Consider the following 18,734-nt stretch of genomic DNA (forward strand, 5'->3'; position numbering starts at 1 on the left):
CCCCTAATGCCTACTTGCATCGCATACTGACTCAGTAATCTTAAGTCCTGTAAGATCAAACACCAAGAAACACGAATAATAAAGAGACAATAGATTCGTACGACACAGAGATTTAACGAGGTTCACACACCAGGGTGGTGTGCTACGTCCTCGGGCGAAGAAGAAGATGATTCACTATGCAGAAGAGAAATTACACCCTAGTAGCGGCAAGGAAAAAATCGCCTTAAAACCCTAGCTGCGTGAAAACCCTTGAATACAATGACTTTCTTAACAAGCAACAGTACATTATATATACTCCAAATCGTGGGTCGACCCATTGGGTCGCGGTCGATCCGGTCGAACCATAACGCGGGGGCGTAGCCCCAGTACCCATCGGCCCAACCCCTCTGCTTCCATCACAAATTTCAGAAAATTCTCCATTCGGGTCGCCATCAAAATACATCGGATCGGATCAATCTTCAAAACGGGTCAAGAATTCGAGACAAACTTAACAAGTCCAGAGAGTGTTATGTTCGCATACTCCATTGTTATGATCTTCAAATTGAAACATTACTTTTTCCTTGATGATTGAGTCATTTTCTTTTTCTAGTTAATGTTTCTTTCTTAAATTCTAAGTAGGCCATCGATAGCCTTTTGCTAGTCCCAGGTGTCTTGGAGCTCGATGGAATCGGTTAATCCCAAGGTAAGTCGGAAGTTTTGGATTTGTAAACCTTGGTGGCGGAGGACCAAGGTTTTAAGCTTTTGGCGGCAGACTATAACCAACGACATGAAGCTGTTCCGACCAGCAGCGAGAGGGTGGTGAGCTGGAAGAGAAGAGAGACATGGCTCAAGGAATCAGAATCGAATTGGTGAATCAGGCTGCTCATCACGAATCCTGGACCCTCTTTTGTATCGCTCAATAAACTTACCATTTGTAGCAAAATCCCCAAGTTTATTAAATTACAAACTTAAAAATAAATAAATAAATAAAAATACAGATTTTGGAAAAATTTTGCTTCTTTTCCGTTTCAGTGATTCCAAGAACAATCCCATATCCAATCCGGGGTTCTTAGAACTTGAAAATATGTCATTATATATCCTTCAAATATCAACCAGTAACATGAAACAAAAACTAGAGAATTAGCAGATAATCAGATCTTAATGTTGGTCAACCTAGAGACCGTATCCAAACCATCCCATTTTCATTTATCCAATGACAAACTTCAATTAGGCCTGGGCCAAATCCCAGAAGCTTAAAAGCGAGATGATTTGAATCCCAAGTTGATGTATCATGGTGGCATGCCATGATTGCATGATTCACTTTCTTCTGAGTATGTATATTAACGGCATATACTCTTACTTTTTTAAAAACATGGCAATAATAGACTTGAAATGGAAATGGTTGACTATGACATAAAACTGGTGGTTCGGAGAGGTTTCCATGGATGAGTTTCACAGCTTCAATTTTTACAGTCTCATAGGATCCTTCCACGCTCTCAGTATTCCACACGTGTACATGGTGCCCTAATTTCTCAACAACAAAATCGATGAGATCCTCGGCGGAAGTCACACAGGTGCACTGCTCACCTCTAATGGGGCTTTTCCCACATATTTTGATGGTGTCTTGAATATATTTGTTCATGCTTGATTCATCCATTACACCAAAAATGTTATTCAATTCCTCGATATGGCCAAAGGAAAATGGGATTTTTGATGCCAAAGGCCGTGGCAAGAATGATTTATATGACATAGGGTCTCTTAGATCAGGTATGGGCATGAAATCTCCCTTATTCACCATTGACTCCCGGAAATATGGCAATCCCCCTTGGCTGGCAACTGACAGGGGTATTGCATTTGGAAGGTCTTCGTATTTTAGCTTTGCAGCATTCCACTGGGCTATAGGTGGCAAGGTTTTGTCATCGATTGTCTTTTTCACCAGCGCATTCGTAGAACAAGCAACATTAGCTTGCTTACAAAACAAATGCAGGTGGAAAGCCAATTCATTTTCCTCTACAAGTTTCATAAACACTGCCACTTGATGGAGGCTTAATGGAGAAGCCTTTGCAGCTAACCAATATGGAGGTTGTGGAAGACCAAAATGTTCTTTCCAATACTCTAAGAAAGCATTTTCAGCTTGAGTACCCTGCGATGTCAAGGGGAAAAAATAACAACCAATAAGAAAGATAAAACTAGAACAAGTAGAACAAGGCATAATTACATTGAAATGAATGGATAATAGAAAATCAACATTCTTCTTACGTTTAAGTGTGCTACTATCAGAATTCCAAGAAATACAATGGGATGTGTCATTGTGGAACTGAAATAGAAAACGGAATGAGTTGGGACAGCCTTTGTGGGAATGGGTTTGGTGCATGGAGAGGGGATGCTTGAATTTATAGTGGGGAAATTTTTTTGTAGTACCATAAGAATAAAATACGGATATTTATAATGTAAACCACACATGATTAAACTGCAAATGTAACCATATGATGTGGACTAAATAATACAAGGAGCAATTATCGCATATTTATCTCTCTCTCTCTCTTTAAATCGATTTTTTTGGACATTTTACCTTTAGATCGTATCAGTGGATTGACATTGAATCGATGAAGACTTGGGATCGATCACAACCGATATGAATCCAATCCAAGTGATTTTGATCGATCCAATCTGACCTTTAAAATTATGTGCCCCTTATACATAGGGAGCAAGGAGGGGAGGAGTTTTTGCTGGTCCCTTAAATGGCTGTAGTTTTCTAATTCCCCTATTAAAAAAAAACAAAAACAAAAACAAAAACAAAAAAAAACAAAAAAAAAAAACAAAACAAAACAAAAAAACTTCTCTTTAATCACTACCTGTATATAAAACTTTCAATGACCCCTCAGCCCTCAAATTTTAGACTATCAAATTACACCTCAATTTTGGGTAATTCTCATAAATCCAGACTCTTTTCTTATTTTATTTTCTTATCTGGTAAGATAGTCATGTAAAGATTAACCATGGTAGCCGGTAGGCAAAGAAAAACTTTAAGAAATTAATCATTCATAGTATACATGACCAGAAATTGTGTGAGAGAATAGGTTGTTCACCTCTACCATTGATGACAGTCCCCAACAATCCAGAAAAAGCTACCCTAAATTCACCGCTTTAGAATTTCGATGCCTTTTCATTAAAATAATTGGAGAGAAAACTCAAATCACAGTGAGTGGATTAGGATCCTCTCCAACTGAATTTTCCTCCAACTCCTTCCAGCCTCTCAATTTTGTGTCCAACTCTACCCATAACAAAATTCACAATTTGCACCCATTACTGGAGACCATATGCATCCAAGAATGGGCATTTATTGTAAAAAAAAACTGCTCAGAATAAAATAGATAACAACCAACTTATTAAATTTACTTTTATAATTACAAATATTAAAATAATAATGTCTACAATTTCTAAGGCTGTGTTTGGTAGTCATTCTATTCTAGAAACAACGTTTCGTGTCAAAATCGGAAATTTCCGTTTCTGTGTTAAAATTCCATTTTGAAACAAAACTCAACATCGGAACAACATTTTGTGTTTCTGAACTTTTTTTTAACCTGATTCGTTAAAAAAAAACATAAAAACTAAACATAGACACCAAACGAAAGATTCCTTTTTCTTGTTCCTAAAAACAAAAAAAAAAACACCAAAAACATTTTTCCAGATGACTACAAACACAGTCTAAATGTTGTGAACTCAACAAGAATAATCAGCCCAAAAGGTAATTGCAAATGAAAACTAGAGAAGTACGTTCAACAAAAGGGACACAAACCGTCCCCTTTTAAATCTTATAGGTAGCTTAATTCCGTTGACATTCCTAACTTACCAAAATTGGATGTTAGATCATTTATAAAACAAAACACGTTTATAAAAAAATTGATGTTCTGAAATTTTATTTAAGTAAGAATTTTTTTCTTTTGAGGAACCTAAGCCATAGATTTTTTTTAGGTTAAAATAACATCCCATGTGGTTGGTTCTAGTAACAATTCAAATTTCTATTCTAGGAACTAATTTTGAGACTTTGTATCAGAATGCATCCCCATGGAAAGAAAACTTTTGAGAGGGAAACTCAAAAATCCATGAAAAGAACAATAATTGGTAAGGAGCAACTTAGGCATATAAATGATAACTTAATTGTTATTCAAAGAACTTTTGGTGGCAGATTAGGATGTCTGAAAAATAACTCAAGGGGGTAGCACAGTTGGTGAGCAACGAATTTGGTACGAGCCGTAAACTCAGACGTTCTGAGTTCGACTCCCACTAAGCACACATTGGGCCACTCACACAGGGGTGTTTAGTGCTCTTTATTGTTTTCAGTGAAAGTTGAATGTCTCTCATTCAACCCCAGTATAACCTGATCCATGCGGTTGTGGGGTCAGTATGAGCCCGCAGGACTAGCCAAGCCAAAGGCCTAGATACCCGTCGTTAGCAAAAAAAAAAAAAGATTAGGATGTTTAATGTACCAACAGGCAAAATACTTTTTTAGTTTTTTTATTTGTAGGATCCAGAGAGCGTCCCCAGACTTGGCAACAAGTTTGACCACATGGAATGATGGTCTACAAATTTTACCATAAAGGTATTTATAAAATGGTCTAGGGTTGTCCACATCAAATTTTATTCTCAAATTCAAGCATATACCCTCCTTTGTAATGGAATATTCACTTGTATTTTTTGTCATCCATTTATTTTAAAATTAATTGCATTTTTTTCACTAGATTTCAAAGATTTATTTTTCCACTTGGATAACTCTATTTTAGCTAAAACTTGATATCTGAGAAGGTACCATGTAATCTACTTTTCCTCAAAATTTCAGCTCCATCCAATGCTTTATGTGGTAGATCTTTATGGATGATCTAAAGATACCATCGGACTACTCAGATATCTCTTAATGTTTATGAACAAGCACGAAGAAAAAGATTTTTTTCTCCCCTCTCATCTTCTTTTCTACCCCCAATACTTCAACTAAATGTCAATGCCAAATATGATTACAGGTAACCTTGATATCTATTCCACCATCTTCTTCCAACAGAATTTTTTCATACTTAAAATATTAGTGCACTTCACTCGTGTAGCCTGCTTACATTTGGAAAACTCATTTATCTAGCCTTTCAAAAACTAGGAACTACATCTTTGAGTATACTCCTTAACAAGTTTCGCAAATGAGGACGTCTTGATCTCTAGCAATTTGCCTGGGGAATCATATTCCAGTATATGGCCTGTAAAGCAATTATTAGGCAAGCATAAAAAAATGATGAGAAGATGTATTACCAAACTCGAATTAACTTAATCAATTGTGGTGTACTATTACTAGCTACTAACCGTTATCAAGAAAGAGAATCATATCGGTATCAAGAATTGATGTTATTCTATGTGCGATTATAATGACAGTAGACCCTGAGAAGTGCTGCCAAAGTGTTTGCTGAATTAAATAGTCAGTAGTAGTATCCACCGATGCAGTAGCTTCATCAAGTATTAACACTTTGCTCCTCTTGAGTAATACTCTCCCTAAACAAATTAGTTGTCTTTGACCCATGCTCCAATTCTCTCCATTCTCAGTCACTGTGACAACCACGATACGAAAATGTGTTAGCTATTCAGAATTTTATTTTATTAACTTTGCCTCTCTTCTTGTCGGAAAAAAGATTTAGGGAATTTGGATTATATAGTAGAAGTTAGATATATTATACAATAATAGTTTTGGAAAGATTGTGCACTTGTACATGAATAAATTGATATTGAGAAACTCTGGTAAAGAGTGAGAATGAGATGAAACCAACCTACAGAGTCAAGCTTCCCTTCCTTCTTTTTAACTTCATCACCAAGCTGGCATTTGTCTAAAACCTAAGACAACAAAATTCCATGTCAACTTACAACCTTTCTTGATTATTCAAGATGACATAGAGTTAATCACTAAAGATGAGCTAAGTAAAATATTAAATGAACAAGGCAGAGGAAATGGAAAATAGGACAATAATATCAGTGAACTTCTTAAGGTCATAGGTAAGAGAATCTTGTATGCCTAAACGAGGGCCAAGATGATTCAATGCATTCATTCAACATAAAGGATTTAAAAAATTAGGCAAAAAAATGAAAATGACCATGGGAAAAGAATTCATAGAGATGCCCATTCCAGCCAGTCAATTGTGATATGTCTGTTTTGTGTGTGAATTATCAGTAAGCATGAGATATGCCCATCCTACTCTTGAAGATTATTCATCAAATGAAAAAAAAAAAAAACCCACCTCCCAAATTTGTTCATCAGTGTACTGTTCAAGCGGATCAAGATTGCTTCTAAGAGTCCCTTCAAACATAGTAGGGTCTTGTGGGATGATGCTCAATCTTGAACGTAAGTCATGAAGGCCAACATTGGAGATGTTGATATCATCAATCCGAATTTGACCGGTTGTAGGTTCAAACATACGAAAGATAGCTTGTACAAGAGTTGATTTACCACTTCCTGTCCGCCCAACAATGCCAATCTTCATCCCTCCAAGAAAAGTACATGTGATCCCTCGTAAGACAAGAGGAAGGTGTGGGGCATACCGGACCTACATACGTATTAAATAATCAAATTCTTAAGGTTAGTTGTAGTGATAAAAGCAAAAGAATGAAAATTGTTCACCAACATTAGGCATCAGAGGGTATGTTTCATACAACAAGGAAATAAGGAAGGAGATAAAGACTTGAGGGATTTGAATTGAAGATTACCTGAAGATCAACAATATCAACTTTCCCTTGTGATGGCCATTCATGACCTACCCTATTCTCTTCTACCAACAAAGGGGGCTCACTAGGGATGCAGGCATACTGTAGTATTCTCTCAACAGATATGATTTTATTCTCAAGTATACTAAAATCCCATATGAGCCCTTGCATACTGAAACCAAGCCCATATGTGATTGCTAAACCCACAACACCTTCAACAGAGAAAAAACATATATAAATTCAAAACCATGTTTTCATATAAGTAGTAATTAATCATGATTGCCCTAAAGAATGATTTTATAAGATACCAAGTTCAACTTTTTACCAGGATTGAGTACTCCCTTTGGCATTGAGATCAATAAAACCAAAGAAATAACATATGTGATGGAAGCCAACATATCCATACGGAAGCATAACCACTCCATTGCACCAGAGAAATGAAATTTGTGTTGGGAATACCCATCCACTAGCTTAAGGTTTATGTTCATAAACCTCTCTTCTTGACCAAAGCACCTGATTGTGGTTGAACCTAAATTTGATTCAGAAAAATGTTGTATAATTGGAGCGTGGCATACTCCAATCAGACGTGACAGTTCTCGTGCTGCAGATATGTAGTATTGCTACAAGACAAAAATTATAAAAAAGAAAATAAATATAATATAAGAAAAAGTGTAATAAATGTATAATTAGTGAAAAAATGATACATGCTTCCCTTGAGTATTCAAAATTTACCACATGGCTATTTAACTGGGGGCTAAAATATTTTGATGTTGGTATTCCAAATTAGCACCTCACTATCTAACAAATTTGAACCATGATTCCCTGAGACTTCAACTTTCACAAATTTGGGCAACTCAAGTTTCAAGTGTACGGAATCAAATATGGGATCAATGCAAAATCAACAAGAACCCTAGAAATTTGATCAAGAAGAAGAAGTGAATATTTTCCAAAATCTATGGTTTTTTAGAGTTTTTAATTTAATAAACTTGGAGTTTTGCTAAAAATGGTAAGTTTCATCAATTTTCTACTATTTTAATGACTGAAATAAGGAAACAATGGCAAAAAAAAAATGATGATCAAATACGAATAATCATCAATTCAAAAGAAAATTGCAGGAATTGGCTGGATTCAGGATCAAGCTCAGCTGGTTCTGGTTTGAATCAAGTGATTCACCCAATCCAATTATGAGAACTAAATCCTTAAGGCAACTTCAATCCAACCACTCTAAATACAAGGGTAAAAGTCCAAATATGAAGGGCCATACAATGGAGATTCGGTCCAAAATTTAACACGTGTCTAATCTAAACAGGGAACAACTATCTAATGGTCAGTTTGACTCAAGCATCAAAAAAATTATTGGACCACCATGACAATGCTTTTGTAATGGACATTTTCCTTTATTTTTAATTATTTATTAATTTAAGATATACAAACTTAAAATCATTAGCCAATTTATCATTTTAAATTATTTACTAATTCATTTTCACAACTATTAAGTGATTTATTTAGCTAATGTGAGAGTTAGACATAATTTACTAATTGTTTGTTTCTGTTAACAATTAACTTATAGGGGCTAACATAGTTAATAGGACATTTATATTTTCAACCATACATATCTAAAATATTTTAAGAATATAAAAGAAAAGCCATATCAGTTTAGGTGTGCTTTGCACTTTGACAAAATCGGCCTTGTTTGTCTTTTATTCATCAATAATTTTGGTAAGCGAAAAGCTACATCTTTGCATTAATTTATATAAAAATTGATGATCGAGAAAATATATTTCTTATGCTTATTCTTTATAAATTCAAGAAAAATATTAAGGTTTAATCACCGTTTTCAAATTCAAGCATATATGCATCCATCACAAAATTAATTTTGGTGTGAACACAACAAATTTAGAATTCACTAATCACTAATTAACTATGGAGAAAATATGGTTGGACTGAGAAGTAAGTAGCAATATAATTACCATGTACCATATGCATGTCACAGTCATTGGGATAAAAACTATTAATATTTTCCACGCAACCTGTGACATTACTACAGCAGTTCCCAGGAGTCCTATTATTGAGATAAGAAGTTCTTCAATTTGATGTGGAATAGAAGTATCAACTGCACTTTGATCTATGGATACCTATATAAAAATAGAGTTTATTCGAATTGATAAAAAAAAATAATAATAATTTAGATCCCAAGAGTAAATAAGCATTTTACTAACCCGATTTAGAATCCTTCCACTCGGAGTAGAATCAAAAAATGACATGGGAGCCCGAAAAATGCACGAATGCATTTTGTTGAAAAACAGAGTGGATGTCTTATATCCAACAGTTATAATAAGCATGGACCTTATCAATACACAAAGAGAACTTCCAAGGATCAAAGAAGCATAAACGAAGATGACAGTGGATCCTCTAACATGAGGTCTCACATCCTCTGAAACGGGAGAAGCCAAAACCATCCAATAACTACTGGTTATTAAAAGAAGCTGGAAAAGAATTTGCGCCACCAAAATCAATGGTACAAAAGCCCCTTTATATGCAGCAGTAACATATTTCCAGTAGACTGAAGGACTAACTCCCCCCTTTTCTCTCTTTTCCTCTTCGACAAGTTGTCCTTTTGGCTCAACTTGTTTTTCTATATTGCAATTTTTAGGGTCCCTTTCCTTATTATCTTGAATAGACTCCTTGTTGGACAACATATTGCCATGTACTTCACAATTAATTAAATTATCCAAAGTAGCACCACATTCAACAGAAATAAGGTTTGTCAAAGCTTTCTTATGTGCACCTACTAATTCTATAAATTCAATTCCTGAGCTAAGAATCTCTTCATACTTTCCTGCTTGAGTAATTCTTCCATCTTTCATAACCTGCCAAACAAAAGAAATTAAATAATCATCCTGACACCAAGTTAAGGGACTTCAATTCGAGAAAGAAAGATAGTATATTCTTACCAAGATAAGATCAGCAGAAGGTAAAAACTCTACTTGGTGTGTAACATAAATTACTGTCTTTGAACCTAAAATTCCAAGCAAACACTCCTGTCACAAAAGTTTAGATGTTCACATTTAGGCACTAATAAAGAATTCTTTTGTCACTTAAAAAAACCAAATAGCTATTCATATTAATATAATTTAGTTCTCATAACAAAAATAACATCAAACCATAGGTTTTATCCAAGAACATTCCTTACTCAATATCGTGTGCGTGTTTGTGTGTTGTTTGTTTAAACAAATATGATTTCATTATTCTTAAATCAATGTGTAGATCAAACTCAATTCCTAGTGAACAAAATTGTGATGTGAACAATGAAATTCATAGCTTCAAGTCAATTTCATCAAGGAAAACTTTGGAAGTAGAGGTTAAAGAGAAACTACCTTAAATAGATGAGTTCCTGTGTGAGCATCCACAGCACTAAAAGGATCATCAAGTAGATAAATATCAGCATCATGGTACAAAGCACGTGCAATTTGGATTCTTTGCTTCTGTCCACCACTCAAGTTAATCCCCCTCTCCCCTATAATGGTCTGGTCCCCAAAGGCACATAATTCTAGGTCATTTTTTATTGAACAAGCTTCGAGGATCATCTCGTATCTTTCCTCATCCATTTCCTTACCAAACAATATATTATCTACTATCTTGCCGCTCTGTATCCAAGGTGATTGTGCAACATAGGCCTTCGACCCATTCAACTTAATAGCTCCAGATACAATTGGTATTTCTCCCAAAATGCATGAAAGTAGGCTCGATTTTCCTGACCCAACAGAACCACAAACAGCTACTCTCATACCATGATGCACTTGGAAATTAAGATCTTTTAAAGTGAGATTAGGGGAATGAAGGGCCCAAGAGAAATTCCCCTTGACTATCTCAATTGCAACCTTCGCACTATCTCCTGGAAGCTCTTGTATTATATTCAAATGAAGATCACCGAGACCAAGGAATGAGGTTATTCTAAAGATGGAAACTTTAGTCTGAACTACCATAGAGATGAGGTCTGGGAGATTATAAATGGACTCTTGTAATATCTCAAATGTTGCAAGTGCAGATAGAATCTTCCCCGAATCTAATGGAATTCCAACAAGTATACAGAATCCAAAAGTAACCATGGATACAAACATAGGAGCACACAAGTAAATAAAGGCAGTCATAGCTGATGTATAAAGTAACTTTTTTAACCATTTTGTTTCGAAGTTCCTGAGCTCAATTATCTTAGCCAATATTTTCATCTCCCAACCTTGGAGCTTGAGAATCCTCATATTCCTTAGAGATTCAGATGTCACCTTCATCCTTTGATCCTTTGAATCCATCAATTTCCCTTGAAAATTTTCTTGTAATTTTCCCAATGGAACATTTGCCAACATCAAAATCATTGTGGCAACTAAAGCTGCAAGAGAAGCAAGCCCAATTCTATTGTACAAGATTAACATTGCTAAAACAACTTGAACAGGCACCTTCCATGTATCATGCAAGTACCAACTGAAAATGCCAATCCTCTCAACATCAACACTCATCAAATTAATGCTCTCTCCACTAGTGTGGCCCTGCTTTGACTGGCTTGAAAGCTTGAGACCCTTCTTATAGATAATTGCAAACAAGGCTGCACGGACCCTTAGTGCCATCTTTCGAGATCGAAAGGACAAGTGCCTTTCTGAAAGGGACTTTATGAGCTTTGAAAGAAAGAAAATAAACACTAACGCATAGCCTTTATATTTCAATTGGTTAGAGCTACTGAGATATTGAACAAATGTGACAATAAGATATGGTCCAACATAAGGAGCCAAAGTGCATACCATGGTTAATAGAGCCGTCCATAAAATTTCTTTCCACATTGAAAGAATTAATGCCTTCCCCAGCTTGAGTGTGCTTAACTGCTCACCATCACCACTTCCACTAGCATCACATGCAAGTTTTTCTCTAAAACGATCAAAGACCACATTAGCCCTATCACACTTGGCAAGTTGAGGAACATCTTTAAGGTCTAATGTTTTTTTATATCCAAGAGCAAGCAAAGGACCCATCCAAGCAAAAGTAAAGATACTAAGAAGATTAGCGTTTGCATAAGGAGTTACACTCTCTCCACTGGGACTTGAACCTTGTCTATCATCACCATTGTTTCGGCCAGAACTAAATTTCAAAAGAGGCTTTTTGAGATAGCTATTTTTATCATCTTGACCTTTGCCAAATAACCCAAGATAGCAAAAGAACAAACCAGCAATAATGGATATAGAATCAGAAACCCATAGCAAAAATGGTAACGATGATTGCTTCCAATACAAACTAAGATGTATAACAAGATAAAAACAGGACATTATCAAATAGAAGTCCCACCAAACTCTTAGTACAATAGGGAACCTACACTCCCTTGATTGAGAAAATTGGATGTACAAGTAAACAAAGATCACAAACCAAGTGAGTGTTCTGAATGCAAAATCTGATTGGGCGACAAGCTTTAGATCAGACCAACCATGTCTATATCCAGAGAGACAGTTTAACACACATAGGAGAAGACCACAAAAAGATAGGCATATGCAAGATATAAGGGCTAACCAATTGTATAAAAAGAATGTATTCTTCAACATTGGTTTTGAATTTTCCAGGGCTGGCATCATACGTCTCTTGCAAACGAAGGAAATTGCTAAAACTAATAAAAAGATTAGGTGTATAGAAGCGGAAAACCCATGCAAGAAAATGGTTGTAGAAGACTGTGAAAACAATATCCAGATATTCATATCATTCTTTGAATCTTCGAAGGCAACCATAGTTGCAAATTTTATTTTCTTCTGTTTAATTTGCTGACTTCGATCAGACAAGTCCAATACAAAACCAATCAGCTTTAACACATTTGAATTGATGCAAGCCCATTTGCAAAAATGTGTTGGAAACTTTATCATTGAAATAATGCATTTCCATGTTCGATGTTCCAAAAAAACTTAGACCAATATTGGAGTCTCAACATCACCCCTAGGTATAGCGAACCTTTCAAGAAAGCGAACCTGTCAAGAAACAAAGAGAACATAATGTGTTTGGAAAATATAAAAAGTAATAGAATTGAAAAAAAAAATCATTGAAAATCATGAATGGAAGAAGCTGCAATTATATATGATTTAGTCTATGTTCAATTAAAAGCATCAGTAGAGAGAATAGAAACCTTGTAATATGAAATGAAATAAACCAATAACAATTTTGAAACCAACATCTTGGAGCAAAATGCAAGGTAAAGAATTTCATATCATAAGAATAAGCAGTTATACATTGCATTAGAATTCTATAGCAAAATAATAAAATAAAAACTGAAATTCCAGAATACCTGTTACTTTGTGAAGTTCAAAATGATGTAGCTATAGAAAGAATATTAGCTACATAACTAACATGTGTATATAATTGTCAAACATTAACATACAATATCCTTTTTGCAAGAACCTTCCCTAAACACCAATGGAAATTTGAAGAGCATCGAATGAGAGCGGGAAAATCATAGTGACACAACACTAAAACAAACCACATTCAACTTGATTTTATCTATAAATCAATAATTATACTAAGTCATGTACTAAATTAAGTGGCTCATTCCAATTCATCTCATATGATTCAGTATGATTTCATTTGTTACATACGATAACCACATTTTTTAGGCTCTTGTTACACAACACTACAACTTTTTTTTTTTTTTTTTTTGATGTTGAAAAAAATTTTATATTGAGTGAAAAGGAGAAAACTAATCTGAAGAATCAAGTTTCCCTTCCTTCTTTCTAACTTCATCACTGAGGTGGCATCTATCTAAAGCCTAAAAAAAAAAAAAAAAAAAAAAAAAAAAATTCTATATCAGCTTACCACCTTGCTTGGTTATTCAAGCTGGCATAAAATTGAGTGTTAAAGATGATATAAGCAAAAGATGAAATGAACAAGCAAAGGGTGCCAACTGGAAATGCACTTTCCAAGTCGTAACTAAGAGAATCTCTAAGGAGAAACTTGGCCCAATGGGATCCATTACATCCAATGAAATCATTTCAATATTTCAATAGGAAGGCTTTTTTTTTTTTTTTGCTAAAAGGTCATTTTATTAAAAGAGAACAAAGCAAAACAAAGAGAAATACAAAAGGGCAGGCCGATCCCACTAAACCCACTTGCAACCTCCACCTTCGGCATGGCCATCAGCAGAGGGAACAAGCAAAGGGCTTAGCCAAATCGAAAACGGTGCCTGTCCAACGCATCAGAAGCTAACTCATCAAGTACATGTCTCGGGAACTCCACTGAGAATTCTGAAGTACAAGATTTAGATGCTTTCCTAGCCAGAAAATCAGCGACTACATTAGCTTCACGAAAACAGTGAGTGATCTTCCATTGCACCAACTCCAAAAAGGAAATAACAGATCTCCATTTCTGCAGGGCAAACCATGGAATCTCCCTTCGCTGAACTGCTGAGACCACGGACGCTGAGTCTGACTCAATCCAAACACCCCTAGCATGATAGTGTCTAGCTAGCAGAATACCCTCCAAGACTGCCTCAAATTCAGCTTCATATATTTGTTTGACTCCCAGAAAAATACTAAAAGAGTCGATAACCTTGCCTTTATCATCCCGTAAGACACCACCAGCACCTGCATTACCTGGGTTACCAAGCGAACTTCCATCCACATTGATCTTCATCCACGCCCTGGAAGGCTTACACCAGTGAACCTCAAGAGGTGAAGGGGAAGTTGGATTTCTAATACTTAAACCTATCTTCCTGCAGGTCATCAAGTCTGAAATCGAACGAACTTCTTCACTTGATCCATCACAGCAAAGCTGAACCTCTTGCCTTATACTTTGAAAGACATACCGCCCTGCCCTTTCTTTATTTTCCTGCCTTCTTTTATTTCTTTCCCACCAAATATGGTTGATAGTGATGATCAAGCCCAACTTCCATGGCTTCTTTAGCTGAATCACTTGAGATTTCCTCTTCCACCACTGGAACAATGATTGAATGCTTGGATGATTTACCCACGCCACTCCGAAAAAATCTAAAAAATTCTTCCATATTGATATGGAGAATGAACAGTGTAAAAAAATATGAACCATACTTTCTTCAGCCTTTCCACACAGGTTGCATCTGGATGGGAGATAAACACCTTTAAGTGACACAACACTACAACTAACCACACTCAACTTGATATTATCTATAAATTAATCATTGTTTGATTCACTAAGTTAAGTGACTCGTTCCAATCCATTTCATACGGCCAATGAAAGTTCTTTTCTTATATATAATAGCCCACTCTTCAGGTGCTAGTTATATAAACTTAACTGCTCCTAAATTATCATGAAAATTATGTAAATTGACTATTAAAAACTAAATGCATGAGTTTTTGTCAGTTAATCGTTGTAACAAGATTCCTAAAGTCTTTTCCATCAACTCAGACAATAATGGAAGTCATGCTGTAGAAAAGCATGGATAAGCCACCTAGAATATGTAGGTCGTAGGTCTAGAATTGTCATAATTTCTAAGAAGCTCCACAAATTAGCTATTAAGTCAGGGAACAAACATGCCACAATCAATAATGCAACAAAAGTCAGTTAAGGATAAACAAGCATGTAATACAATAAAGCCAGCTAAATTTATAACCTCTACTTGTGGCATATCAAAATTCTTAGGCACTAAACCAATCAACTCATGTGAGAAAGATTCTTTAAAAACTACAAAAGAAAAATTAATCCTTCTCTTATGCAAAATTCTCTAGCTTAGTAATAAAAAAATGAAACAAGTAAGCCAGCCTCCTTATAGCCTTGATGGTGATTTAATGTGGTGTCTAACATTTGAGTCAAAGGTCCGAAGCTCATCGGATAGAAAGCAAAAAAGAGTTAGAACAACTAAACAGAAAGAACCTTGTTGCAAATGCTTCCGTGGTTAAGCCTCTTGTTAACCATACGTATGATACTTAAAGACACACATATCAATCAAGATGGTAAAAGTAAAACACTGTTTTTTTTTTTTTTCAGCAAATAAAATTTATAGAAAAGTGTATATGATTCAGAAAAATACAACAACAACAACAAAAAGCTTAGCCTTATCCCAGCTTAATGGATACATACAAAGCATAATAGAAAAATTTTAAACATAAGAGGGGAAGGGAGAGATTAAAAGGTGAGAGATGAGAAAAAAAAGAAAGATGGGAATAAGAGGAAAGAGGGACAACCTAGCAGATAGGAAAATCTCAGCTAAATTTGATCGACTATATGGATCCTTGCCCTCTATATGACTCTTCTTGACTTCCAAGCATTCCACCCCATACATCATAGCTAGACGCACAATGATCTTATAGAATATTTCCTTGAGCTTTAGAGAGATACGCTGGTCATAGGATTCAAAAAAATACAAAAATGCAAAATATCTATAAGCATTATTAAGGGAACGAGGTTCCTACAATTCTACTTGGTATATAAGGCCATCCCTTTTTTTTTAAATTCCAAAAGCACCGTCTTGTACAGGAGAAAACATATCTCTTTTATTATAAAAAATAATAATAATAAATTAAATTAAATTAAAAGAAAAAAAAATTTAGCACCATTCTAATTCTTTAATCACTCGAGGGTTAGATAATCCAATCAGTTATACTTACTTCCGCAAGTCCTTATCCATGTGACTCTCGCTCTCTCTCTCTCTCTCTCGTCATGTGCAATATTACATTGCACAATTCCAGTTTTTTGGTAAATTGAACAGGAGATTCATGGGTAACTAGGACTCAAAGTCACCATTGCCTTGGCATAGACTTGCTAACATCACATAATATGTGAGGAACACGAGTCACAAAAACAATACAAACACATAATACAGTGCCTTTTGGCATAACATAGGGGATGCATAACAACTATTTGGATGTGTCTCACATTTACGTGAGACGGGCATTTTTTTCCATCTTGGTGTAGTGGTCCCAGGTTTTACCAAGACAGAAGAGGGAAAATGGAATTAATAAAGCACCAGAAACTACTCTCTCAAGTTACAACTTTTGCTATTTGATTAAGGGAAAAAAGATTGTCACAATGCCTAAAGATTCCCTCATCTTTCTCATATAATAGACAGTAGGGCTGACATTGACATTCTTTCTCCTATTCTAACCAAGTGGGCCCCATGTGGACCCATATGGATGATACCATTTTCCAACCTCTCATTGGTGTAGTGTGCAAATTCCTTCTTACACTGCCCTTCTAGGAAACTCTTCCCCAAGAAAATAATATGAAGGACTGGAAACTACTTCCATTTAAAGTTCAGGATGTTATTTCTGTGAAAAAAATCTTGATAGATGACAAGCTTGACACCCATAAAGAATATATAAGCCTTATCACATCATTTGATTATTTCCTTTCACTAGAGTCACAAAAGTTCAGGATATGAGAATAATGGAAAAGGAAAAGTAAAACAGCATCGATTTGAAATTTGGAAGTCCTTAAATTCCATGAGGAGCAATAACGAATAGATAAAGTTTAGGAATAATAAGAATTTTCAAGAAAATATCTTTTGTTGAAACAATAAGAGCCTAAGTGTTCATGGGATTGTGTACCACTGTTAATCATGTTTTCATTTTCATTTCTACGAAGTTTCAACTTCTTTGCTGTCAACCACCTTCCATGTTACATAGATGATCAAAACCTCATTTTGATCCAGAAGAAACCAATTGTGAGTGCAATGAGAGATCACAGTTCAATTCAGCAATTAGAAAATGGAGAATGTTAAAAACAGAGACAATTGAACAAACCACAATGCCAACGACAAGAATGATAATTGTAAGGAACATGGAGAAAACAATCAGCAGTTACACTGTTGTGAGGGGAAGAATGACAGAAAAAAAAAAATAGTTGAAAGAAATGCATTGCAATTTTTTAAGCTTGAAGCAGACTGTAATCGCACTCAGGCAATCTGCAAGGTACTATTGTATCTAATAAAAGAAGAATCCTCGATTTTTATTCATGTTTCTAGGTGGCTCTCACCTGTAAGTCTACAACCAACCTAATTCAATCAACCATGATCATTTGCAGGAAACAAGGTTTTTTTTTTTTTGGTGGTGCACAAAATGCTATCAACTTTTGAGGTGATATTGAGTCCAACACGTAAGATGGAACAGTTCAGACTTACATGCATGTTTCCAGGAGAGAAGTCAGCAATAACCTAGTTCCAATTCAAAAGACAATGAAAAAAAAAAAAGATGGAGAAGAATAACAACAACAACAACAAAGGAAGATTTATTATAATACCTTAACGCTCGAGGCAAACAAGAGACTGCAAAGAGTAAGTTTGGTTACAAATTTTTCCCAAAGATATTCATTAAAAAAATAAAATAAAGAAGGAGATTGAAAGATCAAGAGGCTAGCAGAAAATCTTTGCCATAGGTACTTTGTAACAAACTATAATATTTTGGCAACTCTCATTTGCCACATTTCTATACAAAAACTTGTAGCATTTCATGTTTGACCCTATCTCAAAAAATAACTTTGCTTGTGCACTTCCATCGTTACAAAACCTCAATCCTGTTCAACAGAACCGGAGGAAAACAGGAATCCCACACGGATTCTCTAGAGAGAGAGAGAGAGAGAGAGAGAGAGAGAGAGAGAGAGAGAGAGAGAGGTGCACCTTAGACGAAGAAGCTTCAAATTATCTCATGTCTGGATGGCGATTGCAAAAGTTTAACAACTTCGTGGATTTCTTCAACGAACGAAAAAATTTCCCCTGCACCTCTTCAAAGAACAGGAACCATGGGGAAGTGCCTACATTTATTGTGGTGAGCAGAGGGGGATTTCTTATTTCCGAAGGAAACGTATGTGTTCGTGCATGAGTTGGCTCCACTCCTGAATCTGATTCCCCCTTATAAATAGGAAAGTGGCGGGTTTGTATCCTCTGAACGCGGCATTCCAGGGATTGTGCAATTCCATATTTGGGAGAAAGAACACTGTCAGCCTGTCAGGTTACGTAGCGCTAACGCTTTCGTGTCTCTCTCCTCCCTCCCTTACCTTTTAGGCGGAAGTCAATTTCTACACAAAAAAAGCGGATG

The 18,734-nt window shown here is 35.6% G+C and overlaps 1 protein-coding gene across 7 annotated transcripts; it reads right to left on the reverse strand.

The window, feature by feature from the left end:
• Nucleotides 1–4,991: 4,991 nt before the first annotated feature.
• LOC122080836 (ABC transporter C family member 3-like) lies at nt 4,992–18,728 on the reverse strand. 7 transcript variants are annotated; one of them, XM_042647705.1, is made up of 12 exons: nt 18,317–18,728; nt 17,941–17,965; nt 10,089–12,707; nt 9,666–9,752; nt 8,931–9,581; nt 8,682–8,846; nt 7,037–7,331; nt 6,715–6,923; nt 6,249–6,554; nt 5,784–5,847; nt 5,326–5,565; nt 4,992–5,222 (listed from the first exon to the last, which is right to left on the reverse strand). In XM_042647705.1, the coding sequence occupies exons 3-12, from the start codon at nt 12,603–12,605 to the stop codon at nt 5,122–5,124; spliced, it is 4,635 nt and encodes a 1,544-aa protein (XP_042503639.1). In that variant the 5' UTR covers nt 12,606–12,707; nt 17,941–17,965; nt 18,317–18,728; the 3' UTR covers nt 4,992–5,121. The 7 variants fall into 7 exon arrangements, with proteins under 7 accessions (XP_042503639.1, XP_042503636.1, XP_042503635.1 ...); XM_042647702.1 differs by lacking the exon at nt 17,941–17,965 and having other exon boundaries at nt 10,089–12,690; XM_042647701.1 differs by lacking the exon at nt 17,941–17,965.
• Between the last annotated feature and the right edge of the window lie 6 nt (nt 18,729–18,734).

Source organism: Macadamia integrifolia, chromosome 6 (assembly GCF_013358625.1).
Source record: "Macadamia integrifolia cultivar HAES 741 chromosome 6, SCU_Mint_v3, whole genome shotgun sequence".
NCBI lineage: Eukaryota > Viridiplantae > Streptophyta > Magnoliopsida > Proteales > Proteaceae > Macadamia > Macadamia integrifolia.

Bases quoted from the DNA above. Each gene is read 5' to 3' on its own strand.
- LOC122080836 (XM_042647702.1), bottom strand. From the start codon at position 12,605: ATGATAAAGTTTCCAACACATTTTTGCAAATGGGCTTGCATCAATTCA. The intron at 6,555-6,714 runs GTAATCTTCAAT...ATACGTATGTAG, and splicing joins TTGATATTGTTGATCTTCAG to GTCCGGTATGCCCCACACCT. The intron at 5,848-6,248 runs GTGGGTTTTTTT...TTGTTGTCTTAG, and splicing joins CTGATGAACAAATTTGGGAG to GTTTTAGACAAATGCCAGCT.